The sequence below is a fragment of the Vulpes lagopus genome, chromosome X (assembly GCF_018345385.1).
Source record: "Vulpes lagopus strain Blue_001 chromosome X, ASM1834538v1, whole genome shotgun sequence".
NCBI classification, from domain to species: domain Eukaryota; kingdom Metazoa; phylum Chordata; class Mammalia; order Carnivora; family Canidae; genus Vulpes; species Vulpes lagopus.
The window spans coordinates 87709253-87735666 of NC_054848.1; the positions used below are offsets into that span (position 1 = coordinate 87709253).

General features: G+C 37.7%; 1 protein-coding gene across 10 annotated transcripts in view; it reads right to left on the reverse strand.

Annotated features, from left to right (window-relative positions):
• Positions 1–26414, reverse strand: part of IL13RA2 (interleukin 13 receptor subunit alpha 2) — an 86772-nt gene that overhangs the window by 10092 nt on the left and 50266 nt on the right. For 3 of the 10 annotated variants that reach the window (XM_041741377.1, XM_041741373.1, XM_041741375.1), the window contains exons 2-9: positions 18740–18871; positions 15208–15331; positions 13028–13179; positions 11689–11842; positions 11053–11173; positions 7641–7825; positions 6198–6343; positions 4710–4854 (exon numbers count right to left, since the gene is read on the reverse strand). In XM_041741377.1, coding sequence (XP_041597311.1) covers positions 4710–4854; positions 6198–6343; positions 7641–7825; positions 11053–11173; positions 11689–11842; positions 13028–13179; positions 15208–15298 — 994 coding nt within the window. In that variant the 5' untranslated portion in view covers positions 15299–15331; positions 18740–18871. Of the gene's footprint in view, positions 1–4709; positions 4855–6197; positions 6344–7640; positions 7826–11052; positions 11174–11688; positions 11843–13027; positions 13180–15207; positions 15332–17087; positions 17110–18739; positions 18872–21741; positions 21880–26414 lie in introns of those variants that run through there. The other 7 variants (XM_041741382.1, XM_041741378.1, XM_041741381.1 and 4 more) reach the window with 5 other exon arrangements.

Genomic DNA, 26414 nt, shown 5'->3' on the forward strand with positions numbered 1-26414 from the left:
ATAATCAGGCCAAGTTTATTGAAACTAGATTTTGCAAACACATTTTTCTTACCATGGTTCTCTTTATAAACTGGAGTTGACTATAGAAAGGAAACTGTTTTAGTAATACACCTTTGTGGATATCCAATTATTGTACTGTTAATTACCTCTGAGGTTTTCTTTTCTATCTATAAAATGGGCTATATACTGAACTCTTCTAGTTTCCTTCCATATATAGTTACAACCCTCCAAACTAAGATTTCCAAAGTTCTTCCACTCTTCTGACATGGAATCAATGAGAAGTAAAAAATCCCCTTTCTGGAAGCCATGCAAGCTAAAGCTAAACAACTTCATATAAACTTCAAAGAAATCACCACAACAGCTCCTTTATAGACAATCTTTGTGCCTATAACAGTGTGGGCTACTGAGAAAGATCACTAGAGACATTCAAACTGAAAACTAGGAAAATCTATCAGACTGCCCCTTCCTGCTCTTGGTCCATCTAAAGATGAGTTAAACAGTACATCTAGAAAACTTCTTGACTGGTTGGTTGCCTTCAGAAGTCAGGGTCCTGGGATCAAGCCCCACATCCCAACAGACTCCCTGCTCAGCGGGGAGTCTGTGGCTCCCTCTGCCTCTCCCTCCCCCCTGCTCTCTCAAATTAATAAATAAAATCTTAAAAAACAAAGAAGTCAGAAACTGAAATCATAATCTGCCCCTATTACTAACCATTTTTTGTTTGTTTCCACAGAAGTGCCTCTTCTTAAATACCTGATTGCTTGCATTATAAACCTAACTTCTGGAGCCTGCCCACATCACCAACTCTTGAAGTGAGACACAACTGCTTAACTAAACTGTCTCTGGGCTGAGAAACTTCTTAGGGAAGTTTCAAAGGCAAGACTGAAAAGGAGCAGAATAAGTGGGATCCCTGGGTGGCGCAGCGGTTTGGCGCCTGCCTTTGGCCCAGGGCGCGATCCTGGAGACCTGGGATCGAATCCCACGTCGGGCTTCCGGTGCATGGAGCCTGCTTCTCCCTCTGCCTGTGTCTCTGCCTGTCTCTCTCTCTCTCTCTCTCTCTCTCTCTCTCTCTGTGACTATCATAAATAAAAAAATAAAAAAATAAACATTAAAAAAAAAGAATTTTCAAAAAAAAAAAAGAAAGAAAGAAAAGCAGCAGAATACATGAACCAAAATGTGCCACTTTGGCATGTGGATTATTTTGAGCTGAAGACATTCAAGACCCAGCAGTCTTTAGAAAAAACATTTACCTCTCTCTTAACTACCTAAAGAATTTAGATAGTGGGCCTGACTCAGAGAGTCACTTTGGTCTATTACCAAAGAAACATTCATCTCAATGACCCATCTTCATGGTAGGGCAAATATCTAATTACCAAACAGCTGCTTTTCTTATTGTCCTGTGAGCTCTATTCCCCTTTGAAACTCCAGGCCCCTATCCCATTCCTTAGTTCATGATGGCATATAGTAAGCAGTGACTGCTCTACTTACCCTTGAGTCTCATATTTTTACGGGTTGCTGTACACAAAATTAGTTTTTCTTCTGTTGGTCTGTCTTGTGTCAAGTTAATTATTAGACCAGCCAAAGAACCTACAAGGGTAGAAGTAAAATATTTCCTTCCCTACACTGGTCTTTATAAAAGTCCCTGTGTGAATAATGGAGCTAGTCTTTATTTATTTATTTTTTAAAGATTTTGTTTATTCATGAGAGATACACAGAGAGGCTGAGACACAGGCAGAGGGAAAAGCAGAAGCAGGCTCTCTGCAAGGAGCCCGATGTGGGACTCCATCCCAAAACCCTGGGATCAGCCCATGAGCCGAAGGCAGATGCTCAACCACTAAGCCACCCAGGTGTCCCAATGGAGTTGGTCTTTAAAGGTCATTTTTTTTTTAAAGATTGTATTTATTTATTTATGAGAGACAGAGAGAGAGAGAGAGACGCAGACACAGGCAGAGGGAGAAGCAGGCTCCATACAGGGAGCCTGATGTGGGACTCGATCCTGGGTCTCCAAGATCAGGCCCTGGACTGAAGGCGGCACTAAACCGCTGAGCCACCCGGGCTGCCCTAAAGGTCTTTTTTTTTTTTTTTAAGATTTTATTTATTTATTTGACACAGAGATAGGGAGCAAGAGAGCACTAGCAGTGGGGGTAGCAGGCTCCCTGCTAAACAAGGAGCTTGATACAGGGCTTCATTCCAGGACCCCAGGATCATGACATGAGCAGAAGGCAGACACTTAACCAACTGAGCCACTCAGGTTCCCCTAAAAGTCATGTTTTTAAAGTTGTCTAACATTTTAGAAACTAAATGAGATGAGGTTGTTTTTCTTTTCTTTTAGCATAAAGCATTAATGGTTCTTTTGCATTGCAAGAAATGAGCAATCATTAGACAAACTTAAAAATTAGACAAACCTTGTCCTTCCAAAACCAGTATCTTCCATTCATTTTGAAGGACTACAGAGCATCTTGAGTCCTAGGTCCATTACCTACACTCAAACCTACTCTCAAGTCCACCTTTTCCTTTGTCCTGTTCCCTTAGGTTCTTCTTTTCTTTTTCTTTTTCTTTTTTTTTTTAAGATTTTATTTATTTATTCATGACAGAGAGAGAGAGAGAGAGAGGCAGAGACACAGGCAGAGGGAGAAGCAGGCTCCATGCAGGGAGCCCAATGTGGGACTCGATCCCGGAACTCCAGGATCACACCCCGGGCTACAGGCAGCACTAAACCACTGAACCACCGGGGCTGCCCAGGATCTTATTTTCTACTAAAAACTTAACAAATTCATATGTTCAACTAAGATATGCAAGGATATAATCCAGAGAAATGACTAATAATGTAAGCTTTCTGGCATACAAAATTAGCAGTGGGAAAGCAGGCTTCTTTCTGGAGGTTCAAGTTGCTTTCCCTACATGCAGAGTCAATCCTAAAAAGGATCTATTTTCATTTCCATAAAAAAGTATTGTCCTATATTTCTATTGCTTGAAACATCAATAAGGAAATCTCCTAAAGAGCTAAGAACTCCATGTGTCTCAGGAAATTCTTTGTTCCTAATCTCAATGATTAAGATTCTACCAAGAGATATCCCTCAGGGCAAAAGAAATCTCATTCATCAATATTGCAGTTAAGATTGTATGTAATATACACTAAAGGATGTATTATTTTGAGCATGTGGCAAAAAACCGTATCCACTTTAAACTATGCACTGACTAATGATAAGATACAATTCAGGGCATGATTTTTTCAGTGTCAGTTCCAGAGTCTCCAATGCCTGAAAAAATCTGACACATATTAGGTGTTTTATAAATATTTGATGAATGAAAGAGAACAATATATTATATCGATATAATAGGAGGGTAACAAACAGGGATTCTATTATAATGGAACAATAGGAAAAGAGATGAATGATTGACAGACACTAGTATCTATCTGTATCTATATCCATATATGTATTTACATATCTATATACCTGAAAGAGCGATGCTGAGTTAATTTCCTTCACTTTTGAACAATTATTAGTAATTTCTGTTGAGGGCAGCCCCGGTGGCGCAGCGGTTTGGCGCCTCCTGCAGCCTGGGGTGTGATCCTGGAGACCCGGGATCGAGTCCCACGTCGGGCTTCCTGCATGGAGCCTGGTTCTCCCTCTGCCTGTGTCTCTGCCTTTCTCTCTCTCTCTCTCTCTCTCTCTCTGAGTAAATAAATAAATCTTAAAAAAAAAAAGTAATTTCTGTTGATAAAGTTAGTATGCTATAAAGCATAATAATATTTTGCATCACTCTCAAGGCTTTTTTAGTTTATATTATTATTTAATTTAAATATATCTTTTTTATCATAAGTCACTATTTTTTAATTTTATTTTCTTAAAGATTTTATTTATATGAGAGAGAGCGAGCATGAGCAAGGGGAGCAGCAGAGGGAGAAGCAGACTCCCCACTGAGTAGTGGGCCTAACATAAGGCTGGATCCAAGGACCCTGGGATCATGACTTGAGCTGAAGGCAGATGCTTAACCAACTGAGCCATCCAGGCACCCCATCATAAGTCACTTTAAATCAGAATTGGAAGTGAATGGAATATGTTTTTACTAATGATGGTATGTTAATTTTAAAAACGCACAGTACGACACATTCAAAAACAAGTTTATGATGACCCTATCCTTGCTTTAAGATTTCTGTTCTCTTGAGAATTCAGAGCCTAGAAAAATATTGAATAAAATGTGCTTCCCAAAAAAGAACTAGCATATTCTCTTTACCAACAGCCAGAAAAACAAGAATGTTCATGAAACAACTATAAGATTCTTGGAGTCACCTAACTCTGGGAAACGAACTAGGGGTGGTGGAAGGGGAGGAGGGCGGGGGGGTGGGGGTGACTGGGTGGCGGGCACTGACGGGGGCACTTGATGGGATGAGCACTGGGTGTTATTCTGTATGTTGGCAAATTGAACACCAATAAAAAATAAATTTATTATTTAAAAAAAAGACTCTTGGAGTCAGATGCACTACTGTTGCGCAACGAGGCCTCTATAAGATTCTTACATAAACTCGTTTACTCCTAGTTAAAACTGAATATTAGATTTTCTATAAATCTATTTTCGAGGTGCTTGCTAATTTATTTTCTATTTATAGACTATATGCAAGAGCATTTGATTTCCACAATTACAAAATATACTGAAAGAAAATAAATTTGCTAGCAAATAGCTATTTAGTTACTGTTCTTAACTCATACCTTTCCAGCATTGTTCATCACTCCACTCACTCCAGATTCCATCATCTGAGCAATAAATATTCACTTTACTTCTTACCATAAAGCATAATTTTTGGCTTTCATTTGATGTTCTTGTGATTTGTATCTCATTCTCAACTGTGGTAGTCTGAAAGCCAAGTGAAAAATAAGATGCCATCATTTGATCTAATTGTAGCTAGATAGATCCCATTTGATTTGTCACTTCATAGTGAATTTTGTTGCATAAAATATACATATCAAATGACTAGAAAGGTATATACCAAAATCTTGACAGTGATTATCTCTCTGTATGGTGGGGGTTTTTTTTTCAGTTTTTTCTTCCCTTCCTTATCTATATTATAAATTTTTTCTATTATAATGGATAATGGATCACCTGTAGTAAAGGGCATGTGTGACAGGGCAAAATGCCTAGATGTCTTTAGTGTTAATAATACCAGTATTTGCATTAGTGTTAAATTTCTCAGATTCCATAAACTGGAAAATGCCACATATACTGTTAGCAAAAAGAGCCATCATGTGAATGTTATTTCTATGGAAACTATAGAGTTCATACACATAAAGCCTTTTTTCCTCTTTATTCTTATTTTGGTGTACTGCCACAAAAGCTGTGTAATAGTGCTCAGGGCTTAGCATGAAACTTCTTCAGATATGAGAACACACAAGGCTGGATGATCTCAATGGAGAAAAAAAAAATTGCTTCAGTTTTGCTTTTCAAAGAACTGAACAGTGATTCTCATCCAAAATAACAGCTTCTCTTTTGTTGTAACTTCTTTGGAACCAGCATAATATAGTGGACCGGGAATAACTGGGTAATTTGTAAATCAATTCAGCTCCCAGTTTCCTCATCTGTATATGAAATTAATTAGAACTAATGGCTCACCTACATGTCTCCACCACTTCCTAAGTTGGAAATCAGTGAATAAAATTAACAAAAGCAATGTGGGGCTAAAGGCATCATCACAGTGTTGTCGCTGGGTGGTAATGAGTCTTTAATCATTACCTACCCCCCACCACCAGCCCCTCTTCTGCATTATAAGCAATGCAAGTAGCCCTGTCAGAGCCTAATTCTGACCTGATGCTTGTTCCTCAAGAAGTGGTTTTCCTTTTTCTTTTCTTTTCTTCTCACCTAAGGTTTCATCATAATCCATCTCATACTTGCAGTTGGCAACTTTAATTTATTGGCACATTATTAGAAACAAATGACAATATTATCTCTGAAGTCCTAATGTAGCTTTAAAATTGGTATCATTAATTATGCCTTCAGACTATAAGCAAGAATCTTTCTTTTGTCTCCTAAATTATATGGTTTTCTGGAAATTAAACTAAGATACATGTCATTCTATTCCTCATATAGATAGAAACTGATTTTGGTTCTCATGTTTGCTTATTTTATTAAAAAGGCTATGTTTAAAAAATAAATTTAAAAAAGGTTATGTTTATGATTTCTCCAAATAAATGCAATGTTCATACCACCCAAGTAGTATCATCTTCTGTGAATTCAATTTCATAAATTAAACATTTGGCTGGAATGGGTCCTTTAGGCATGTTCCATTTCAGGTTAATTTCCTCCGAATTATTCACAGTAAGACTAAGGTAGTCTGGTGGCAAAGGTTTAACTAAAAAGCAAAAAGAAGCCATTTCAACATGGAAGTTATTAAGTTTAGCAGTAGCTATTATAAAAAGCTAGGAACACCTAGTAAGAGAAGCCTCTAAGATAAATAGAGTGGTTCAAAACCAAGATTAGTTTATTGAGAAACTTGGTTATTTTGGAAATTAAATTTTGATAAGTTACATATTCACAAATATTTAAGTCCAAGAGAAAAGTTAGGAGATCCAAATCATTACGGTCATTTTTCCACTTGCTTGCATTAGGAACAACTGTCACAACCATTACTACTACTATTTTATCAATAGCTAACTCTCATTTAAAGCTTATGATGTGTCAGGCACCAAACCAGGGATGTCACATAAACTCACTCATGTCTCACAAGAAACCTATGACGTATCCTCTATTATCCTCATTTTACTGATAAGGACATTGAAACAGACATGAAACATAACTTGCCCAAAATCATACAGCTAGAAAGTGGTAAATCCAACATTCAAATCCAGGTATAGCAGACTCTGAAATTTGTCATTATTATAACTGTTAGAACTAGGAACTCAGACTCAGAATATCCAACCATTTGCTTATTGAGATATCGAGATAAGTGATTCTATAATTACTCCAACATTAACGCTAGACAAAAATACTTTATAGCAGACCAACTCTTTGAAGCTGTGGAATAAATTGTAAATTCTAAATAAAAATTCTAAAAAGACTTATTCTTCATTCAATTCCTTATTCCTGTACTTTTATTTTTTATTTTTTTTAAAGATTTTATTTTTTAATCATGAGAGACACCGAGAGAGAGGCAGAGACACAGGCAGAGGGAGAAGCAGGCTCCATGTAGGGAGCCTGACCTGGGACTTGATACCAGAACTCCAGGATCATGCCCCAAGCCAAATGCAGACGCTCAACCACTGAGTCACCCAGGCATCCCTCTGTACTTTTGTTTTTATTTTTTTTAAGATTTATTTATTTATTTATTCATGATAGATATATATGTATAGAGAAAGGCAGAGACACAGGAGAGGGGGGAGAGGCAGGCTCCATGCCGGAAGCCCGACGTGGGACTCGATCCCGGGTCTCCAGGACCCTGCCCTGGGCCAAAGGCAGGCGCCAAACCACTGAGCCACCCAGGGATCCCTGTACTTTTATTTTTAATAAGAGTTTCTTCATATGCTCTATTGGCCCTCATTTTTCTGGCTTTGCATTTCCACAAATTTTTCTATATCTCTGTCTCCATATCTTCTCTTCCATGTGGTTGTGAATGGCCTAAACTAGAAACATCTTGAAGTTGTTGAACTCACCTATATTTTGAAGCTGAAAAATAAAATAGCTGGGTCTGATAGGCTGGGATTCTGATGACCCATTAACACAGATGTAGAAATCTTTATAGTCTGATGACTCCAAATAGGGAAACCTGCATCCCATATTTTTTCCATTAACCTTGATGTAATCAGTACACTCTGCTGAATGGTCCAAGCCCTCATACCTGTAAAAAGAGGTATTGTAAGAATTGTGCTTACCAATATCTTAAAGTATGGTTGTATTCAATTTTCAATTATCTTAAGATACCAAGTGATTAAAAAAAATTAATAACATGCAACATTTATTGAGCACCAACTCTGTGCCAAATCCTATGTTATGTGCTAGGGATACAACAGTTAAGAAAGCAGACATAGTCCATAATTTCAAGGAGATTACGACTTGGTAGGAGTCTTTACAAAATATCAAAGACAGAGCATGTACTTAGGTTATGTTTACTTGCTCACAGGATTTGTGAATCAAAGAATAAGATTTCTATTAAGAAAAGTAGGGGTTTGTATAGATTATGCTCGGTGATACTGCATTTTTTATATTGTACTGGAGAACTTATAAGAAAGCAGAACTAGAAGCAGACTTACAAAATATTGTTATGTTTAATAAAATGAATCAAAGTCCTCTGAAAATACAACACACATCAAGAGATAAGCCTCAGAAAAGCTAACAGAGGGGCCAAAAAGAAAAAGAGCTGTCTGGCAAGTAAATATCTAATTTCCCATTCTCCTAGACAAGAAATGTTGTCATATCATCAAAAGTTAAGCTCTTTCCAGTAATAAAGTTAGTGGGAATTAGGGTGGATTTCTCTACTGATTTTCAAAACAAAATGCCTAGTTTATTCTCCTAAATTATAGCTTGCAATGCAAAACGTGACATCTATAAAAGCAGACAAAATCCCTTTTGAAATTAGGCCAATCTAGCAGCTGATCAGGTGCTGATACAAATAGCCAGACTCTACTGAATTCACTTTATGCCAAGTATTTCATTTGTCGTTTGTTTTTTTTCACCTCAAGTTGTTATTTATTGCATGAAGGGGGTGATAAAAGAGACTTTTATGATAGTGAAAATATACTTTTTAAAAAATTCAATAGCTGCCAGCAGTATACTGCTTCTAGAGAGAGAGAAGAAAACCCAAGTATTCTATAAAAAGCTTTAATTGGCCTTTTCAGGTAGCCAAGTATTTATTTTGGGCAGAGTTTGCAAAGTTATAGTCTCTTGGTTAGTTCACCTGATTAGAGTTTGGGAGACTTGAGTTCTAGGCTTGACTTCATCCAGATTTACTTTGTGCCAGTGGGAAGCCTCATAGTACCCTTATTTTCCAGTTTCTAAGATGTCAATATTTATCTCTCACTACTAAGATGAGGATAAAGCTATGTTAAATATGAACTACAATGTATAAGAGGGCAGAGACTTTGTCTTATTCATACTTTTGGCTTTTTTATCTAGAACAGTGTCTGGCAGTTAATAATTGCTTAATATTTGTGTAATTATTGAACAAATAAATCAGACCATAGAAATAGACCCAGCCAATGCCAGATGAAGAAACTGAGACTCCAGAAAGGAAAACTGCTTGCCCAAGACCACTAAACTCAATGATGCCAGAGAAGCAATTAGAACCCAATTGGCATGTTTTATAATCTCGCCTTTTAAAAAACAGGTACCTGTTAACACTGGATCCTTTTTCTCAGGATTCTTAATAGCTTATACCTTATCACTTATATCTTATGATTTTTCTAAAAAAAAAAATAGCCATGATAATTCGGACCTGAAACACAAAGAGTAACACTTTGTTCTCTCTTGCTTTTTTTATGTTTAAATTCTGATACATATTTATCAATGTACCAATACTTTCATTTGTTTCATTAATTTAATGAATATTTTGTGATAATCTACTATGGACATAGCACAGCGTAGATAGTTAAGAGAAATGTAAGAAACAGTTCACACCCACAACTCTCTTAAAAATTTAAGGGAGCAGACAAAGCACATATATATGACAAAAATTTAAATGCCATCCAGAGAAGGAATTAAGAGCTATAATAAGTCATAGTTCAGAAAAAAAACTGAAGATAAGTTGATGTGATCAGTAAAGAGCTAATGAAATTGAATACCAGATGGGCCTTGAAAGGTGGGTAAGCATTGGTGAGAAGGCCAGAGGGCATTCCAGATAATAATGCACACAAAGGCATAAAAAATCATAACATGGGTGAGAAAAAAATGTAGTGATGGGTCTAAATGAAGTGGAACATTGCCACTGGTGATAGTAGAAGGTAATGTTGGAAAAGCAGTGATACTGTGAGGCAGAAATTTAAATGCCAAACTATATTTTATCCTGGAGGTAATGAATAGCCACTGGAAGTCTTTGATATATGAAAATTGTGGGACACCTGGGTGGCTCAGTGGTTGAACATCTGCCTTTGGCTCAGGTCATGATCCTGGGGTCCTGGGATTGAGTCCCACATCAGGGTCCCCACAGGGAGCCTGCTTCTCTCTCTGCCTATGTCTCTGACTCTCTCTGTGTCTCTTATGAATAAATAAATAAAAGCTTTAAAAAAAGAGAAAATAGCAACATAGGAAGATAAATCTGGTTACAGTGTGCAGAATGACTAGGAAGGGAAGATACTGGAAGGAGAGACCATCATTTGGGAGATTATGCCAGGCAGTTATCCAGGTGTGGAATGAGGTGAGAGTACAGTAGAGTTCTTGTAGTACAGATGGGAAGTAAAAAACAGATGTGCAACCTTGCAAAAGAGTGTCAGAATGCAGTGATCAATGTTACCATGAAACAATGAAGGAATCGAGATAGAAGATTCAAATGGCTGTAAGTTTAAAAGCCTCAGTGATGGTTAAAAAAGGATAGGGAGGGGAGCCGGGGTGGCTCAGCAGTTTAGCGCTGCCTTCAGCCCAGGGCCTGATCTTGGAGACCCAGGATCGAGTCCCACATCAGGCTTCCTGCATGGAGCCTGCTTCTCCCTCTACCTGTGTCTCTGCCTCTCTTTCTCTCTGTGTGTCTCATCGATAAATAAATAAAATCTTATATAAAAAAAAAGGATAGGGAAACCAGGAAAAGGACCCAGTGTTAATAGGAACCTGTTTTTTAAAAGGCAAGAGTATAAAACATGCCAAAACTTTTAAAGTTATAATCCTATATATCTAAAGGATACAAAATTTAATCCAATGTTTCATTGCTTATATAACCCAGAGAATGCCATCCAGTAGCTACAGCCTAAACCTAATTACTCTCATTGAAAACCCCAAATACTTGTAAACAACCTTCATACTAAATACAATCCTGAAAAACAATAAGTTTAATTTAGTGAAAATACAGTTACTTATACTGTAAACTAACTTTTATAAATTTTTTTCTTAATAAGGAATTCTTATTATAAAAATACTTACCAGTAAAACAACTGGTAATTGGTATCAAAATGGACACCCATGCCAGGTTTCCAAGAGCAGACTAAATATTGCCAGTTGTAATATACACAGTCCATATCTTGAATTTTAGTTTCCCGATTTCCTAAAGAATGAATGAACTGTGAATGCTTGATGAATCATTTGGGAAATCACTATGCAATTTTAATTCATTTCTTTTAACCTCTCCATTTCATTTAGCAATCAATATAATCAGTAATATTCCAAAAGGAAATTGTTAGAAACCACTTCACTGGAATGGGGCATGTAAAAATTAAAAAAAAAATGCGGCATGTAAAAATAAAAAATTAAAGGGTTCATTTAATGGTACTAGTGTAAGCATATGCAAAGGTACTAATTAATAATTCTAGGATGCTCTGAGCACTCACATACATATTTACTAATATGATCTCAAAACTGGGGACTATATTAACCTAATAAGATGCAGGTTTTGCCAAATGTGTTTGCTGATTTAAAGGATTCAAAAAGGCCAGTCACCCACTCCTAAGAAGAATTCTATCTGTTGCCACACTTTCACCTATATGTACAATCTGGTATATAAGAGTTAAGGGCCTATGGATTGTTCTGACAGTATTAAACATGAGAGAGCTTTATTTTAACCTTGTGGTGATGTCCAATAAGTAGTTTCTGCCCATGAACTTCTAACTTCTGATCCATTTGTGCATTGTGCTGGCAGAAGTGTGTTTATCTTTGCTTCAATACCTTTGTTAAGATCAAACCCATCTTTGTAATGTAGATTCTTGGTAATGATGGTCTGTTTTATAAGAAGATAAGACAAAGTCAAACTTATAAACAGTGACAGCATCATGAGCCACATTATTAGGACTAAGAAGTCACCCTGAAATGTTTCCAATACCTAAGAAACTCCTAATGATTATATCTGATACAATGTCCTAGATATATTCCTGGCAGAGCTCATTTCTGCGTATTATATCATTTGATGAGATCATCTGAATCTTAACACCTTATTCAAAATAACCCCAGGGGTGCCTGGATAGTTTAGCTAGTAGAGCATGCAACTGGATCTTGGGGTTGAGTTCAGCCCATGTTGGGTGTAGAGCCTACTTAAAAACAAACAAACAAGCAAATAAACAATGATGACAACAACAACAAACAAAATAAAAAATAACTCTAAAACATTCTGGAGAAGAAGAGTCTCTGTGGCAGGAACTTGAGCTGTAATGAACTTTAAATAGATAATTTTCAGATACCATATGCATATTACATGACAAATGATCTAATCACATTTCAAATATCACTTGAACTCTTCAGTAATCATATACAGTAAAATCTTGGAGGTAACTGGAGAAAGTCAGACAAATTGCAAGCTTCCAGTGGACTATGATCATGTCATTATCCTTATATTCCTGATATCTGGCACAAAAAATTGCTCAATAAATGTTGGATTTGAATTGTCTCTTGAAACTACCTAAGCTAAATTAGGAAGGTAACAGTATGCCTCATACAACAGAAATCTTTGAACAAACATGCTTCTTTATGTAGTTAATAAGTCAGTAAACTTTCATTGAACATTTATTATAATATATGCAAACAACTATGCTGTGTTCTGTGGGGCAAGTACAAAGATAAATAAGACTTAATTCCTACAAAGAAAATCTTATGGTCCATATATAAAACCCTTATATAAGACCCTTATACAGGTATTTAAGTGTAAAATACAGTACAATGTCTAAGTATTCTTCAAGTCCATATTCCATGGGACCATGTATTTTTTTCCTGTACTTCTCATGGTAGTCTTAATATTGAGTGGGGTGAAAATAGATGTAACAGGATGCACAGGAGATAACAGCAGGCATGGCAGCTTGTTATTTCTTAATAATGGCTATTGAGATACAGGAATCAGAGTGGACACTGACATCAAAATTACAAGAAAGGTCCTAATAATCATACCAATATTGCAAGTGCATGCTTGACTTACCTTCCAGTTTTCACTATCAATGTTTCGGTATTTTAATTCATATTCTATTGTGCATTCCTTAAAATTATCCGGAAACAGTGGAGGTTGCCATTGCAAAGAGAGATAACCTAAATATCCAGGGTCCACTATCTCAAAATCCTGAGGAGGATTAACTGAAATAAAATGAATAAAACATTTTTACTTTTTTCCTATATCTTGTGACAAAACTTGCTAAATCTAGTTTACTTTCATATGTCCAAGAGCTGGCAAATGGATAAATAAACTGCAGTACATCATCTATACAATGGAATATTATTCAGCCATAAGAAAGAATGAAGTACCGACTTATGCTACAACATGCAAGAGTCCTGAAAACATTAAGTTAATTTGAAAGAAGCCAGTCAGAAAAGTTACATAAGACCAATTTATATGAAATATCCAGAATAGGCAAATCCATAGAGACAAAAGTGGCTGCCAGGGGCTGGAGGAAGGGAAGAATAACATGAACACTGAATAAATATTCAATATCCTTTTTGGGGGGTCTGTAAATATTCTGGAATTAAGTAGTTAAGGGTGTTACACAAGTACACTGTTAAGATACTATAGACCACTGAACAGTACACTTTAAAAGGCTAGGTTTTATGTTATAGAAATCATATCAATAAAGCTGTTAAAAAGTCTAGAACAGGGATGCCTGGGTGGCTCAGGAGTTGAGAGTCTGCCTTCCGCTCAGGGCGTGATTCCCAGGTCCTGGGATCAAGTCCCACATCGGGCTCCCCCTGCAGGGAGCTTGCTTCTCCCTCTGCTTATGTCTCTGCCTCTCTCTGTGTGTCTCTCATGAATTTAAAAAAAAAAAAAGTCTAGAATACTGCTACATGCAAATATGACTTTGCCTATCTAGGTACTAAGTTTTCACAGAAACAGGCAATTCAACATGCAGTTACCTCTCTGGTTATATAGATCAGAATTTGGCCTAGGATGGGAACGCTTTATTACATAAATCTCTCTAATTGCAAGAACCAATCAGTATTAATTCAGTGTTTACTATATGCATATAACATCATGGCACACATACACACACAAATGGGATAGAAAATGTAAAATATGACCACTATAACTAAATGCCTTAAGAGTTAGAACAAGCAGGGAAAAAAAAAAGAGTTAGAACAAGCAGATCTTGTTCCAATCTGAATCCTCTAATTAAAGTCCAAAGCTAGGGGGGCACTTGATGGGATGAGCACTGGGTGTTATTCTGTATGTTGGTAAATTGAACACAATAAAAAATAAATTTATTATAAAAAAAAAAGTCCAAAGCTATTCCCTAGAGTATGGCAAACCAGGGCCACTCTTTGGAAGAACTTAAGAAAAAGTGTCAGGCAGCTGAGCAGAGTAGCATCAGAAAAAAACCCATATTATTTGGGAAGAGGGAGTAGTGTGTGGAAATGGCTCCCCCAATGGCTGGTTTAAAAAACAAACAAATAAATAATTCTATAAACTTCCCTACTAGCAAATCTAATAGTACTATAGTTCTGCCTTCACGTTGCCTTTCTGCTAATAATTTCCTTTCGTTTCTGCCCAGTTATTCATCTTAATACCTAATCTCATAATACTTATTGAGGTGAAGAAAAGAACCCACAAAAAGAAACTGTGGCACAAATTATGATTTGACATGGGACCCCCACCATGTATCAATAAAGAAAGTCTCTACTGAGGATAAAATGACAGTCTTATTGTTTCAACTCTTAGGGTTACAAATCTTTGTGAAATGTGTTGTTCTGATTACCTTCTCCAAGAAAAAAATTCATTAAACATGATTTAATAATTCTGTAGTTATTCTTAAATTTTACCTTAAATCTCTGTATATTTTTCCATATTTATCTTAAAGGTTAAGGATGGTAAATAAGGAGTTTCCAGTTAGTTGAGTACCAGGCAATGAGGTTTCATATAATTAACCTATTTCTTAGAAGACCATACAAAAAGGTATGGAAAAGTGTCTTTTAGTTTGGCTTTTATCCTGCAAAATGTTTGTTATCATTAGTTAACCTTATATGTGAGGCTGACTAATAAGAACATATCTTGTGTGTATGGACTTCCTGAAATATTTCTAGTAACAATCCATCTACTTGTTATATACTTCCACACGGTAGGTTGAAAAGACAATTAATATCCCAAATTTTAAAACTACTCCATTATTAGCTTACCTTTTATCTCAGCATTTGAAAGCATAGAGCCAAATGCTGTGCAAACAAGCAGGGTATAGAGGAATCCGACATCCAAATGAATGAAAGCCATTCCTCCAAGATTCAATACTTTGAAGTTTCCACTCTAAAAAGGAAAAACAACATTTTAACTTTATCTTACTTCAAAATAACCAAATGATTAAATGTGTTTAACACATTTAGAAACTCTATGTTCTTTCTACCAGGAATTGGGGAAAACTGTGCCCCTTCGAACCATGGGGGGAAAAATCAGATTTAGAACCAATAAAATGGAAAGAGAGGATTCTAGGCTCATTTTTCTATAAGAGTAAAAAAAGAAAAGCAAAACAAACTTACAAGAAAACTCTTCATACCCACCCCACACAGAGAGACTTTTCCATACATTACATGCTACACCCAGGATAGGATGACTTCAAATAGCCTTCAGCCTGAAGACTGAGCCAGACCCACCAGAGTGTCCTTATTGGTTCACAGTGGGAGTTATGATATCATTAATCTCCATAGCAACCCTCTCCCCCAGCAACAAAGTAAATACGCTGATACGTATATTCTTTTCTGAGATTAAAAAGTATTTGAAAGTTATCTGACTACTAAGAAAGCATAGAACCTACACCCAAGCCTCAGATACCTCAAAACTTTGCTCCATTTCTTCATAAATATTAAACCACCATCCTCTACTCTTTATCTGTTCCACCCTTCCCTGCTTCCTGTATCAGTAAATAGCACTGAGACGCCTGTGTGGCTCAGGGGTTGAGGTCTGCCTTTGGCTCCGGTCGTGATCCCAGATCCTGGGATCGAGTCCCGCATCGGACTCCCTGCACAGAGCCTGCTTCTCTCTCTGCCTGTGTCTCTGCCTCTCTCTCTCTGTATCTCTCATGATAAATAAAATCTTAAAAAAAAAAAGATAAATAAAATCTTAAAAAAAAAAAAAGGAAATAGTACCATCCATCATCTTCCTAGTTGTCCAAACCAAAAAACCAGAGAGTTTTCCTCAACTTCTCCCTCTCCCATACAACCTCTCCATTATCACTACCTCTTCCAAGATGAAGAACTTATCATCAGGATCTCATTAGCCAGTCTTTCCTGCCTCCAAACCGTTCTCCATGTCACAACACAGCAAGAATGACCTCTCTAAAGGGTAAATCTTACTTTTCACCCATGTTTTAAAACAACACTTCATTATAATAGAATACAACTTAACAGTCTTTACATTCTTGAAGAATATCGGGTTGTATGATCAAAATTTAAAGAATTCATGTCTCCACATACCTACTTAACCAAAAATTACTCTCTTTTCAAAGAAAAACCACTACTCCCAGTTCTATACTTCTCTTTGAGCCTATATTCCTGGAACCAACAATTTCACAGGAAGCTAATGAGTAAAGGTCACTATTCCAACATTCAGAAATTACCTTTCTTTTCTCCTACATAAATTCATTAAACAGAGGAGACTCTCTCTCCCTGCACCACCCTCTTCAACCTACCTGGTCCATATGTAATGTTCTAATGTTGGTAAGTTTCAATTATGACATCATAGAATCTTGAGATCAAACTATTAAAGCCAGCATGTATTTCAGAGACTATGTTAGCCCAGCTTCATTTATATACTGGGAAATAAAACACAGATTTGCCCAAGATTACACAGCCAGTTAGTAAGAGATTTGGGAGTAGGACAGAAATATGATTCTTAATCCAGTGTACTTCCACCCTATTATGCTGGATCCCACAGGTTTGAGGATTATGAAAGCTCTTCCTCTGGGACTCCAGCATTTAAGTCTTCCTTCAATTAGCCCGACTGAATCAACACCATGCTATTTTTTTCTATGTCTCATAAAATCATAAGAGAAAAGCATTTTTCTTACTGAGGTTCAATAAATCTCTCTCTTCAATTCCTCCCTGGGCACATGCAAACCTACTATTGTCCTCCCAAGCATCTGTAAGTGGTAGGTAGGTCTATCAACAGATCTTCCACAGAGCTGCTCTCATGGATTGAGATGAACACACTGGTTCCTTTGGGATCTAAGGCAGCAAATAGGTCTGACAAAGAGAAATCCTTTCATATTACTAATAAGGATGAAGACAATTAGAGCTCCCTTAAACTGCTCCCAGAGAAATCTTTAAAGTTCTCTCTCCCGTATCAATCTGCCCTTATATATTTTCATAGCCCTGTGCCATGTGCAGCACAAATCGTAAGAGTTAAAAATCCCTTGATTCTACTCCTTTTATAGGCTACTGAAATGTGATTCAGGCTATCAAATAGCATATTTCCTAGATCAGCCCAACACATTAATGCAAAGGTAGGAAATGGAATAGCTGGTGTCCTGAGTCACTTGTCTACAAACCTATGAAAAGAGTTCCCTGAATTACAATACACTTAGGATCCCATCTAGACTTTCTCACACAAATGAATGTGAAGACAACTCTTTCCTTGGCTTCTGGGTTACAAGATTGTCACTTGTGCAATGAGGTGCTTTACACACTAAATGGTTACTAGGAAAGACAGAATTCTTCACAAAGGGGAAGGAACCTGAAGACAAAGGGAAGATGGTGATGAAAACACAGACATACACATACACTTAAGAGTTTCTGATATACTCTCCACCCCCAGCCCACAGTTAACCACTCATCTGGTCTTAACTCCTTATTTTTAAAAATGAGGAAATACCAAGGATGGAAGATGAATTGTCCAAACTCACACAACTTACTGGTGGCAGAGCTAGGACTGAAAACTAGCTCTCATAAGCCCTTTCCACTGAGTAGACAATAAGTTCTCTTGTTATAAGGAGTCTTGTCCTGCATCTATTTTACCAGAATCCCCTGAACCTTGGTCAACCTACTCTCACCACCGAAACCATCAACCCACCACAGTTTTACCATCATGACATTTTGGCAGAATAATAATAAGCTTTCACTGAGCACCTTTTTTTTTTTTTTTTGCCAAATTCTATTCCAGGTAAATCTTGTCCAAGATAAAAGGTACAAGTGACGAGTCATAAGGTCTGTAATAGTAGCAATCTTCCTACTATTTATTTAGCATTTACAGCATTCCAGACACTACCCTGTACTAAGCACTCTACATACATTATATCATATAATATTTATAGTCAGTCTCTGATGTATGTACTATTTTCATTCCCATTTTAAAGACCAGAAGCTGAGGCACAGAGAAATTAAACAACTTCCTGCAAGTCACGCAGACCATAAATAGTGAAGCTTGGATTTGAATCCAGACAGTCTAGTACCAGAGTCCTTGATGATAACCACTAGGCTAGGCATTTTCCACTGCTAAGATCAATGTGGAGGGCAGCTTCCTGTTTCTACCCACTAAGTTTCACACAACACTATTGCTTAAACAGTTTCCCACTGAGAATCTCCTTTAGAATGGCAAGCCTAAACTATTTCCTGTTTTCAACCTCACTTCCCCACCTCTTCAAAGCCATGCTACATAATCCCCTTGTTCTATGAGGTGGCAGGAGATAATCTTTGCATGATTGGAAAAACTCCAGGTACTTACCAATAATATGGTTTCTCAAGAAATGAATTATCATAGGCAATTATCACAGGTCCTCTTTTTTTTCTCCTCTTCACTTTGGAGACATTAATTAGAATCTCTAATACTTCCCTTCCTGTCTGATAATCAAGCACACTGAAAAAAAATATATAGATGTTCCTGAAATAGCCAGCAGGCCAGGATAGAGATTCTATAAGTCACAAGACAGGGGTGGGAGGTTATGGGTGGGGCTAAAAGCATCTAAAGCAAATTTAGAATTACAGCAAGGTATGTAAAAGCTGACAGGACTAATTAATCTTTGGATAAACAAATAGATACATAGCTGAGAAACTTGTTATAATAAAAGACACAATGTTGTAAGTATCAACCTGGATTTCAACCCTGCCTCAACCACTTAATGTTCCTGGAAGCAAATTATAATTCAATTTCCATCTATAAAATGGAGGTAATGACACCAGCCTGGCAGATTTGTGCTGTAGATTAAATAAGACAATGCATCTGAAAGTACTACAAGAAGAGTAAATTGCTCTGTGTGCTTAGGAGGAGTTTGTCTACTTATCAACTCTAGACAGGTCAATTTTTGTTGATCCATTAGTTGTCTTTACTGATATTTGTCTCAATAACAATAACTTCATGCATTTTGCTTATTTTTTACAGTTTACAAAGAACTTATTGAATTATTTTAACAAATTCACAGGTGTATAAGGTTGGTATTACATATTTACAATCAGTAACATTGTGGCTTGAAGTGATGTGACTTGCACAATATCTCACAGCTGGTACAATCTGTATGGAAAGGCAAGGTAAAAGAAGAAACAGAAAAAATGCTGCAAGCCAAAGAATGCAGTCACTTACATAATACGGATTTGTGGGGGTAAAAAGTGCCTTTTCTGCCTTGACAAAGAAATACAAAAAGACAATTCCAACGTATCTAAAATGATTACAGGTTCTTGTTTTGTTTATAAAGGCAGTGAGCAAGTTGCAGAAACAAATAATTATTTTTTAGAAAATAATGAATGGGGATCCCTGGGTGGCTCAGCGGTTTAGCGCCTGCCTTTGGCCCAGGGCACGATCCTGGAGACCTGGGAGCAAGCCCCACGTCGGGCTCCCGGCATGGAGCCTGCTTCTCCCTCTGCCTGTATCTCTGCCTCTCTCTATGTCTATGATGAATAAATAAAATCTTAAAAAAAAAAAAAGAAAATAATGGAGTTTTACAATGCCACTTCAAGTAACTTCTTAAAAAACACATAAAGCATGGCCATGTTATTTTTTGCCATTAGACTGGAAAAAAAAAACAATGTTAAAAAATCTGATACTTTCCATTCATATTATTTAAAGTATAAAGTCAGCCAAAGCAATAAGAAAGAGAAAATGGAAAAACAGAGAAGTAGAGTTTAGGGAGAGAAAAATGGAAAAGTAGAGGAATTGCAAAGTTAAATGTCATCAGTGGGTGAAACAATTAATTTATGGGTCTTACGTGAGAAAGCATACTAACTAGGAGATCTGGGCTCTAGCACCAACTTTGCCACAGGATTTAGAAAATAATAATACTAGAGACTAGAGTTTTTTAAGCTCTTTTCAAGTGTCAAGCTCTGTGCCAGATACTTGATAGGGACTAGCTCACTTGAGTCTCACAAACATTTTTTTAAATTTATTTATTCATGAGAGACACACACAGAGAGGCAGAGACACAGGCAGAGGGAGAAGCAGGCTCCATGCAGGGAGCCTGATGTGGGACTCGATCCGGGGTCTCCAGGATCACGCCCTGGACTGAAGGCGGTGCTAAACCGCTGAGCCACAGGGGCTGCCCTGAGCCACCGGGGCTGTCCAAGTCTCACGAACATTGAGAGTTACTATATTATTATCCCAATATTACAAATGAGTCATTTGAGGCTCAGAAAAGTTAAGTCAATTACTCAAGGTTATATAACTTAAGAGAAGATGTGTATACCTGATTTCTTAAAAGACTATGTTCCTTTTAACATATGATACTGTCTTTCAACTTATCCCACTTCAGTGAAGCTCAATTTCCTCTCATACAAGTTATCCCTGGGATATCACTGTTTCACCAGTTAATCTGCTGTGTATCCATGCATGGTTTCAGGATGTGACTCAAAAGCACTAGCTTCCTGAATAACTAATCTCGTTTTAAGGAGACCATCCAACATGCACAAACGTCTATTCATAGCTTCTGGTGTATGGCCATGACTCAGCATCATAATCAGCACCCCTAGAACCTGCCAGATCCTGAGTTCTGACAACATGCTGAGATCAATACGTGACTTAATCAGCATATGACTGGTGGTGAGTCAAATTTAATTTATATAATAACTAGCAAATAATTAGAACAAATTATGAAAGAATTAATAATTTGTCATTCATAAAGAATGCTGAAGATGATTTTATAAAAAAAACCTTTGAATCAGACAGATACATCATGCTTGCCACTAGTCAACTCCAAGTCACCTCCCACAAAAATACACAAAAACGTTAAGTACATGCTGAACGATAAAAATCACTGTAGACCAATGAAATATAGCTAGGATCTCTTCAACAAATACCACTTTAACAACTGGTTATCTATAACATGATTGTATTTGTGTCCTTGACAACATTATACTCTAACATTGTATATTGATACTTATGCAATATGTTAAAAAAAATCTTGTGAAACACAGGTAGTCATTTTATTCCCTAATTCTTTTTGTAGATGCTTTCCTGCATGACATCCTGAGATCATCCAGCTAACAAGTTTCCTAAAGCATTCACATAGCCAGTGAATTCAGTTTTGAGCTACAATAGCAACTGCCAGATTTACAGTATTAATTCATGAAGCAGTTTATACATTTCAGAATCAGTCCCTAATCTGAGCTGATCAGGGCTTTATTAGTTTATAATGCCACCCAGAAAACCACCAACAGGCTTTTACAACCGCTTAAAAAAAAAAAAAACCTCCCACTTCATCTACTTCTTAGAACAGGTCAAATTGTTATTATGAAATATACCTTACATTCTATTCAAGTGAAGTCACAGCTGTACAGCAATGCAGTATCTTGAAAGGCACCACTTCTCTGGAACTAGCAAAACAATCTCTTTTGTTCAACACCCTTCTCCCCACTACCAGATGCTCCCAAATACTTGTCAGCAAGCAAACACTGTGTACTCAAAACATTCACTTTGCACATAATAACTTCAAAAGTAAATAATAGAGTGTGCCCCACCCCCTCCAATTAAGTAAAAACAGAATACAAATTGTACCACAGCAGGTCTTTTTTTTTTTTTTTTAGATTTTATTTATTTATTCATGAGAGACACACACACACACAGAGGCAGATACACAGGCAGAGGGAGAAGCAGGCTCCATGCAGGGAGCCCGATGTGGGACTTGATCCCGGGACTCCAGGATCACACACTGGGCCAAATGCAGGCGCTAAACTGCTGAGCCACCCAGGGATCCCCCATAGCAGGTTTTATATGACTTCAAGGTTATTCTACCAGTATGTTCCTTCATGTCCATGAGGTATAAACTGTAAATATATGAAAATATGGTATTATATCATACATAGTACCATCCATTATAGAAAAGAATGCTAACAAAAACATATCAATATTTCTATCATGTATTCATTATTTAACAATCAGTTCTGGGAGCCTACTACATGCCAGGCCCTTTTCCAGGCATAAGAGATACAACAGTGAACAAGCAAAAAACATGCCCTCCTAGTACTTTCTGGTGTGGGAGACAGCCCATAAACATATCAAATAATTATAATTGCTAATTATAATTTTTATAAAGAAAAATAAAGCAAGATAATATGAAAGAGAGTAATAAGGGCTCTTTTTAGATGGGGTAGCCAGGGAATGCCTCTCTGAAAGAGTGGCATTAAGGACCTCAAGAAGTAAGGAAATAAATCAGGTAAAGACACAAGAGAAGAATCTTCCAGGTAGAAGGAACAGCACATTCAAATGCCCTGATGAGGGAATCAGCTTAGTAGTTCTAGAAATAGCAAGACCAGCAGGACAGGAAAGAGAAAAGGTCATAAGATCCCATAAAGATAGGCAGACTACAGACCACGGTAATAAATCTCTCATTTATTTTAGTAAAATGGGAGGCAACTGGACAGTTGTAAGTATAGTAACACGATGTATTACATAACTATTACATAATATGTATGGGGAAAGGGCAGAAGCAATTATGCAGGCTAAAGCTGATGGTGACAGGGATCAAGCAGATAGCAAGTGGAGATGCTAATAGGATCTACTGATAGACTGAGTGCAGAGTATCAGAGGATGATGCCTCTATTTTTCTCACGGGCAACTGGATAATTATTAATGTGCCCTGGGGATGATAGACAAGAGTTCAGCTTTCTATGGTTCAGTTTAAACTGCCTAACTAGTAGCCCAGGTGGCTCAGTGGTTTAGCACCACCTTCAGCCCCAGGTGTGATCCTGGAGACCCAGGATCGGGTCCCGCATCTGGCTCCCTGCATGGAGCCTGCTTCTCCCTCTGCCTGTGTCTCTGCTCTATCTCTCTCTCTGTGTGTCTCTCATGAATAAATTAATAAAATCTTTTAAAAAATAAAATAAAATAGGGCAGTGCCGGTGGCGCAGCGGTTTAGCGCCACCTGCAGCCCAGGGCGTGATCCCGGAGACCCTGGATGGAGTCCCACGTCGGGCTCTCTGCATGGAGCCTGCTTCTCCCTCTGCCTGTGTCTCTGCCTCTCTGTGTGTGTGTGTGTGTGTCTTTCATGAATAAATAAAATTTAAAAAAAAGATCTAATGGATTTGGCCAATGGGAAATAATTGGTGACATTGATAAGGGACCAGGTGGAATATCTGAAGCAAAACTCAGATTAAAGTGGGTTCAGGAAAGAATGGATGGGCCAATGGAGACAACGAGCACAGATAACTCTGCTGAGAAGTTTGCTATAAAGGGACCTATGTGATCACAGGTGCTCCTGCTGGGAGAAAATCACTCATTTTTTCCCTCAAGAAAACATAAATGGAGAACATCTTATATGAAGGTCTGATCCTACTTTTCCTTGTTTTTTTTTAAAGGTTTATTTATTTACATATATTTTTAAAGATTTTATTTATTTATTCATTCATGAAAGACATAGAGAGAGAGAGAGGCAGAGACATAGGCAGAGGGAGAAGCAGGCTCCATACAAGGAGCCCGATGTGGGACTCAATCCTGGGACTCCAGGATCACACCCTGGGCCGAAGGCAGGCGCCAAACCTCTGAGCCACCCAGGGATCCCTGGTTTATTTATTTATATTAAAGAGAGACAGAGCATGCATGCACAGAGGGTAGGGGCAGAGGGAAAGAATCCTTTTTTTAAAAAAAAAACAAACTTTATTTCAGAGAGAGTGTGTGTGCAAGCTGGGAGTATGGACAGAGGGAGAAGGGGAGCAGACTCCCCACTGAGTGAGGAGCCTAAGGCAGGCCTGGCTGGATCTCTGGACCCTGAGATCACAACCTGAGCAGAAACCAAGAGTCAGACACTCAAGTGACTGAGCCACCTAGGCACCCCTAGGGAGAGAGAATCCTTAAGCAGGCTCCATGCTAAGCACAGAGCCCAACTTGGGGCTCCATCCCACAACACGGAGATCACAATCTGAGCCAAAACCAAGAGTCAGACACTCAACCAGCTGCACCACCCAGGTGCACCTCCTTGGATTTTTGCCATACCTGTTCAGTAACAGCAGGTGTTGTTATTTGAGGGACACAAGGCCAAAATATTTTAGAATTATACTTATGAAAGGGTACCATACCAAAGCAGAACATTCTTTCTAGGACAACTAGAAACTATCAAAGTTTAGTTTCACTAGTGATTACTTAAACAAATACTTTCCATCTGCTCAAATTGTTTTTCGAATCAATCTCCAACTTCTTGCATTTCTAATGAAATAATATTGTTAAAAACTTACCATTTCTCCAAACTATAGAACATCTTTACTTTCTATGGGCAATCTGAGATATGTTTTTCCTTCTAAATTTGTCTTCTGCAGCAAAAGTCATCAGAAATCAGTTTTTTTTATTAAGATTTTGTTTATTTATTCATGAGAGGCAGAGACACAGGCATAGGGAGTAGCAGTCTCCCTGTGGGGATCCCAATGCAGAACTTGATCCCAGAACCCTTAGATCACAACCTGGGCCAAAGGCAGACGCGCAACCACTGAGCCACCCAGGCACCCAGAAACAACTTTATTTTATAAGGCATATAAAAAAATTCAGCCTTTAGTCTAGAAACATAATTGAAGATCTGAATTGAGGAATATCAGAGATTCCAGTTCTGGTCCTGATTTCAAAATGCCAAAAGGATGCTTTAAAACTGAGGGATCAAACAATACAACTGGACATACTCCCAGAGTTCCAGTAAGTGCATCTCTCTAGGCAAGAGGTTTTGTATTCTGGCTTTCAGAATATCTGAGACTCAGATCATAAAGAGTAGCTATTCCAACATTTCAGGCTCTCGCTGTTTGCTGCTTCTCTCTCAAGCCCCTCTCCTTCCTGCCCTCACTTTCTTGCTTTTTTTGTTTCTGTTTTCTCCCTCTTTTCTTCTTTCTTACTGATGTTTCTCTTTTCCATTAAGTAGAAACTAATAGGGGTGTCTGGGTGGCTCAGTAATTGAGCATCTGCCTTTGCTCAGGTCGTGATCCCGGGGTCCAGGGATGAGTCCTGCATCGGGCTCCCCACTGGGAGCCTGCTTCTCTCTCTGCCTATGTCTCTGCTTCTCTCTGTATCTCTCATGAATAAATAAATAAAATCTTTAAAAAAGAAGTAGAAACTAACATATTTTTGGATCACTGGATGTCCTCCTTTTTAAAACACCAGAGCATTCTATTTTCTCAATACATTTTCCTTAGTTCTTTGGCTTCAGAATAATACTCTCCATGACCACTTGAAGATTAAACCAGTTTTGTAACTTTGTAAGCTTACATTCTAAAAGTGCTTATGACAGGGGTGCCTGGGTGGCTCAGTCAGTCAGGTGTCTGATTCTTGGTTTTGGTTCAGGTCGTGATCTCAGGGTCATGAGATCGAGCCCAGCGTTTGGCTCCATGCTCATTGGGGAATCTGCTTGAGATTCTCTCTCTCCTTCTGCCCTGTCCCGCCTCAAGATAATCTTTTTTAGAAAAGTGTTTTTCTAAAGTCACCAAAAAAAGAGCTGGGTTTTTTTTTTTTTTTACTTGTATGTGAGCAACCATTTATTGTTCTTTGGTGGACTTACTGCCCTTTATAAAAATGAATTTCCTCCTTTAAAAGAACTGGTTTTTATAATCCTATCTGCTTAAAAAGTTCTAAATCCATTTCATAATCCTAAGTGACAGATCTGCCTATCTACCCCACTTTCTCACTGTTTTTGATAGTTGCTTTTGAGCCTGGGTGAGACAATATTTCCTAAGCGACTTTAGAGTCCTCTAATCAAAATACAACTTCAGAGTCTCTATTTTTCCAACCTGTCCTTTGATTGTTGATACAGTCATAGGCATCCATCCAGATCTTCATTTCACAGACATTTCCTGAGCATCCATTTTGCACCCAAGGCTACAGTTATGAAAACAAGCAAGACACAGTGTTCCTTACCCTAAAGTCTACTGAAGGAATAGTCAAAAAAAAAAAAAAAAAAACAGTTACTCACTACAGACCTATTAGAATGGCCAAAATGTGGAACACT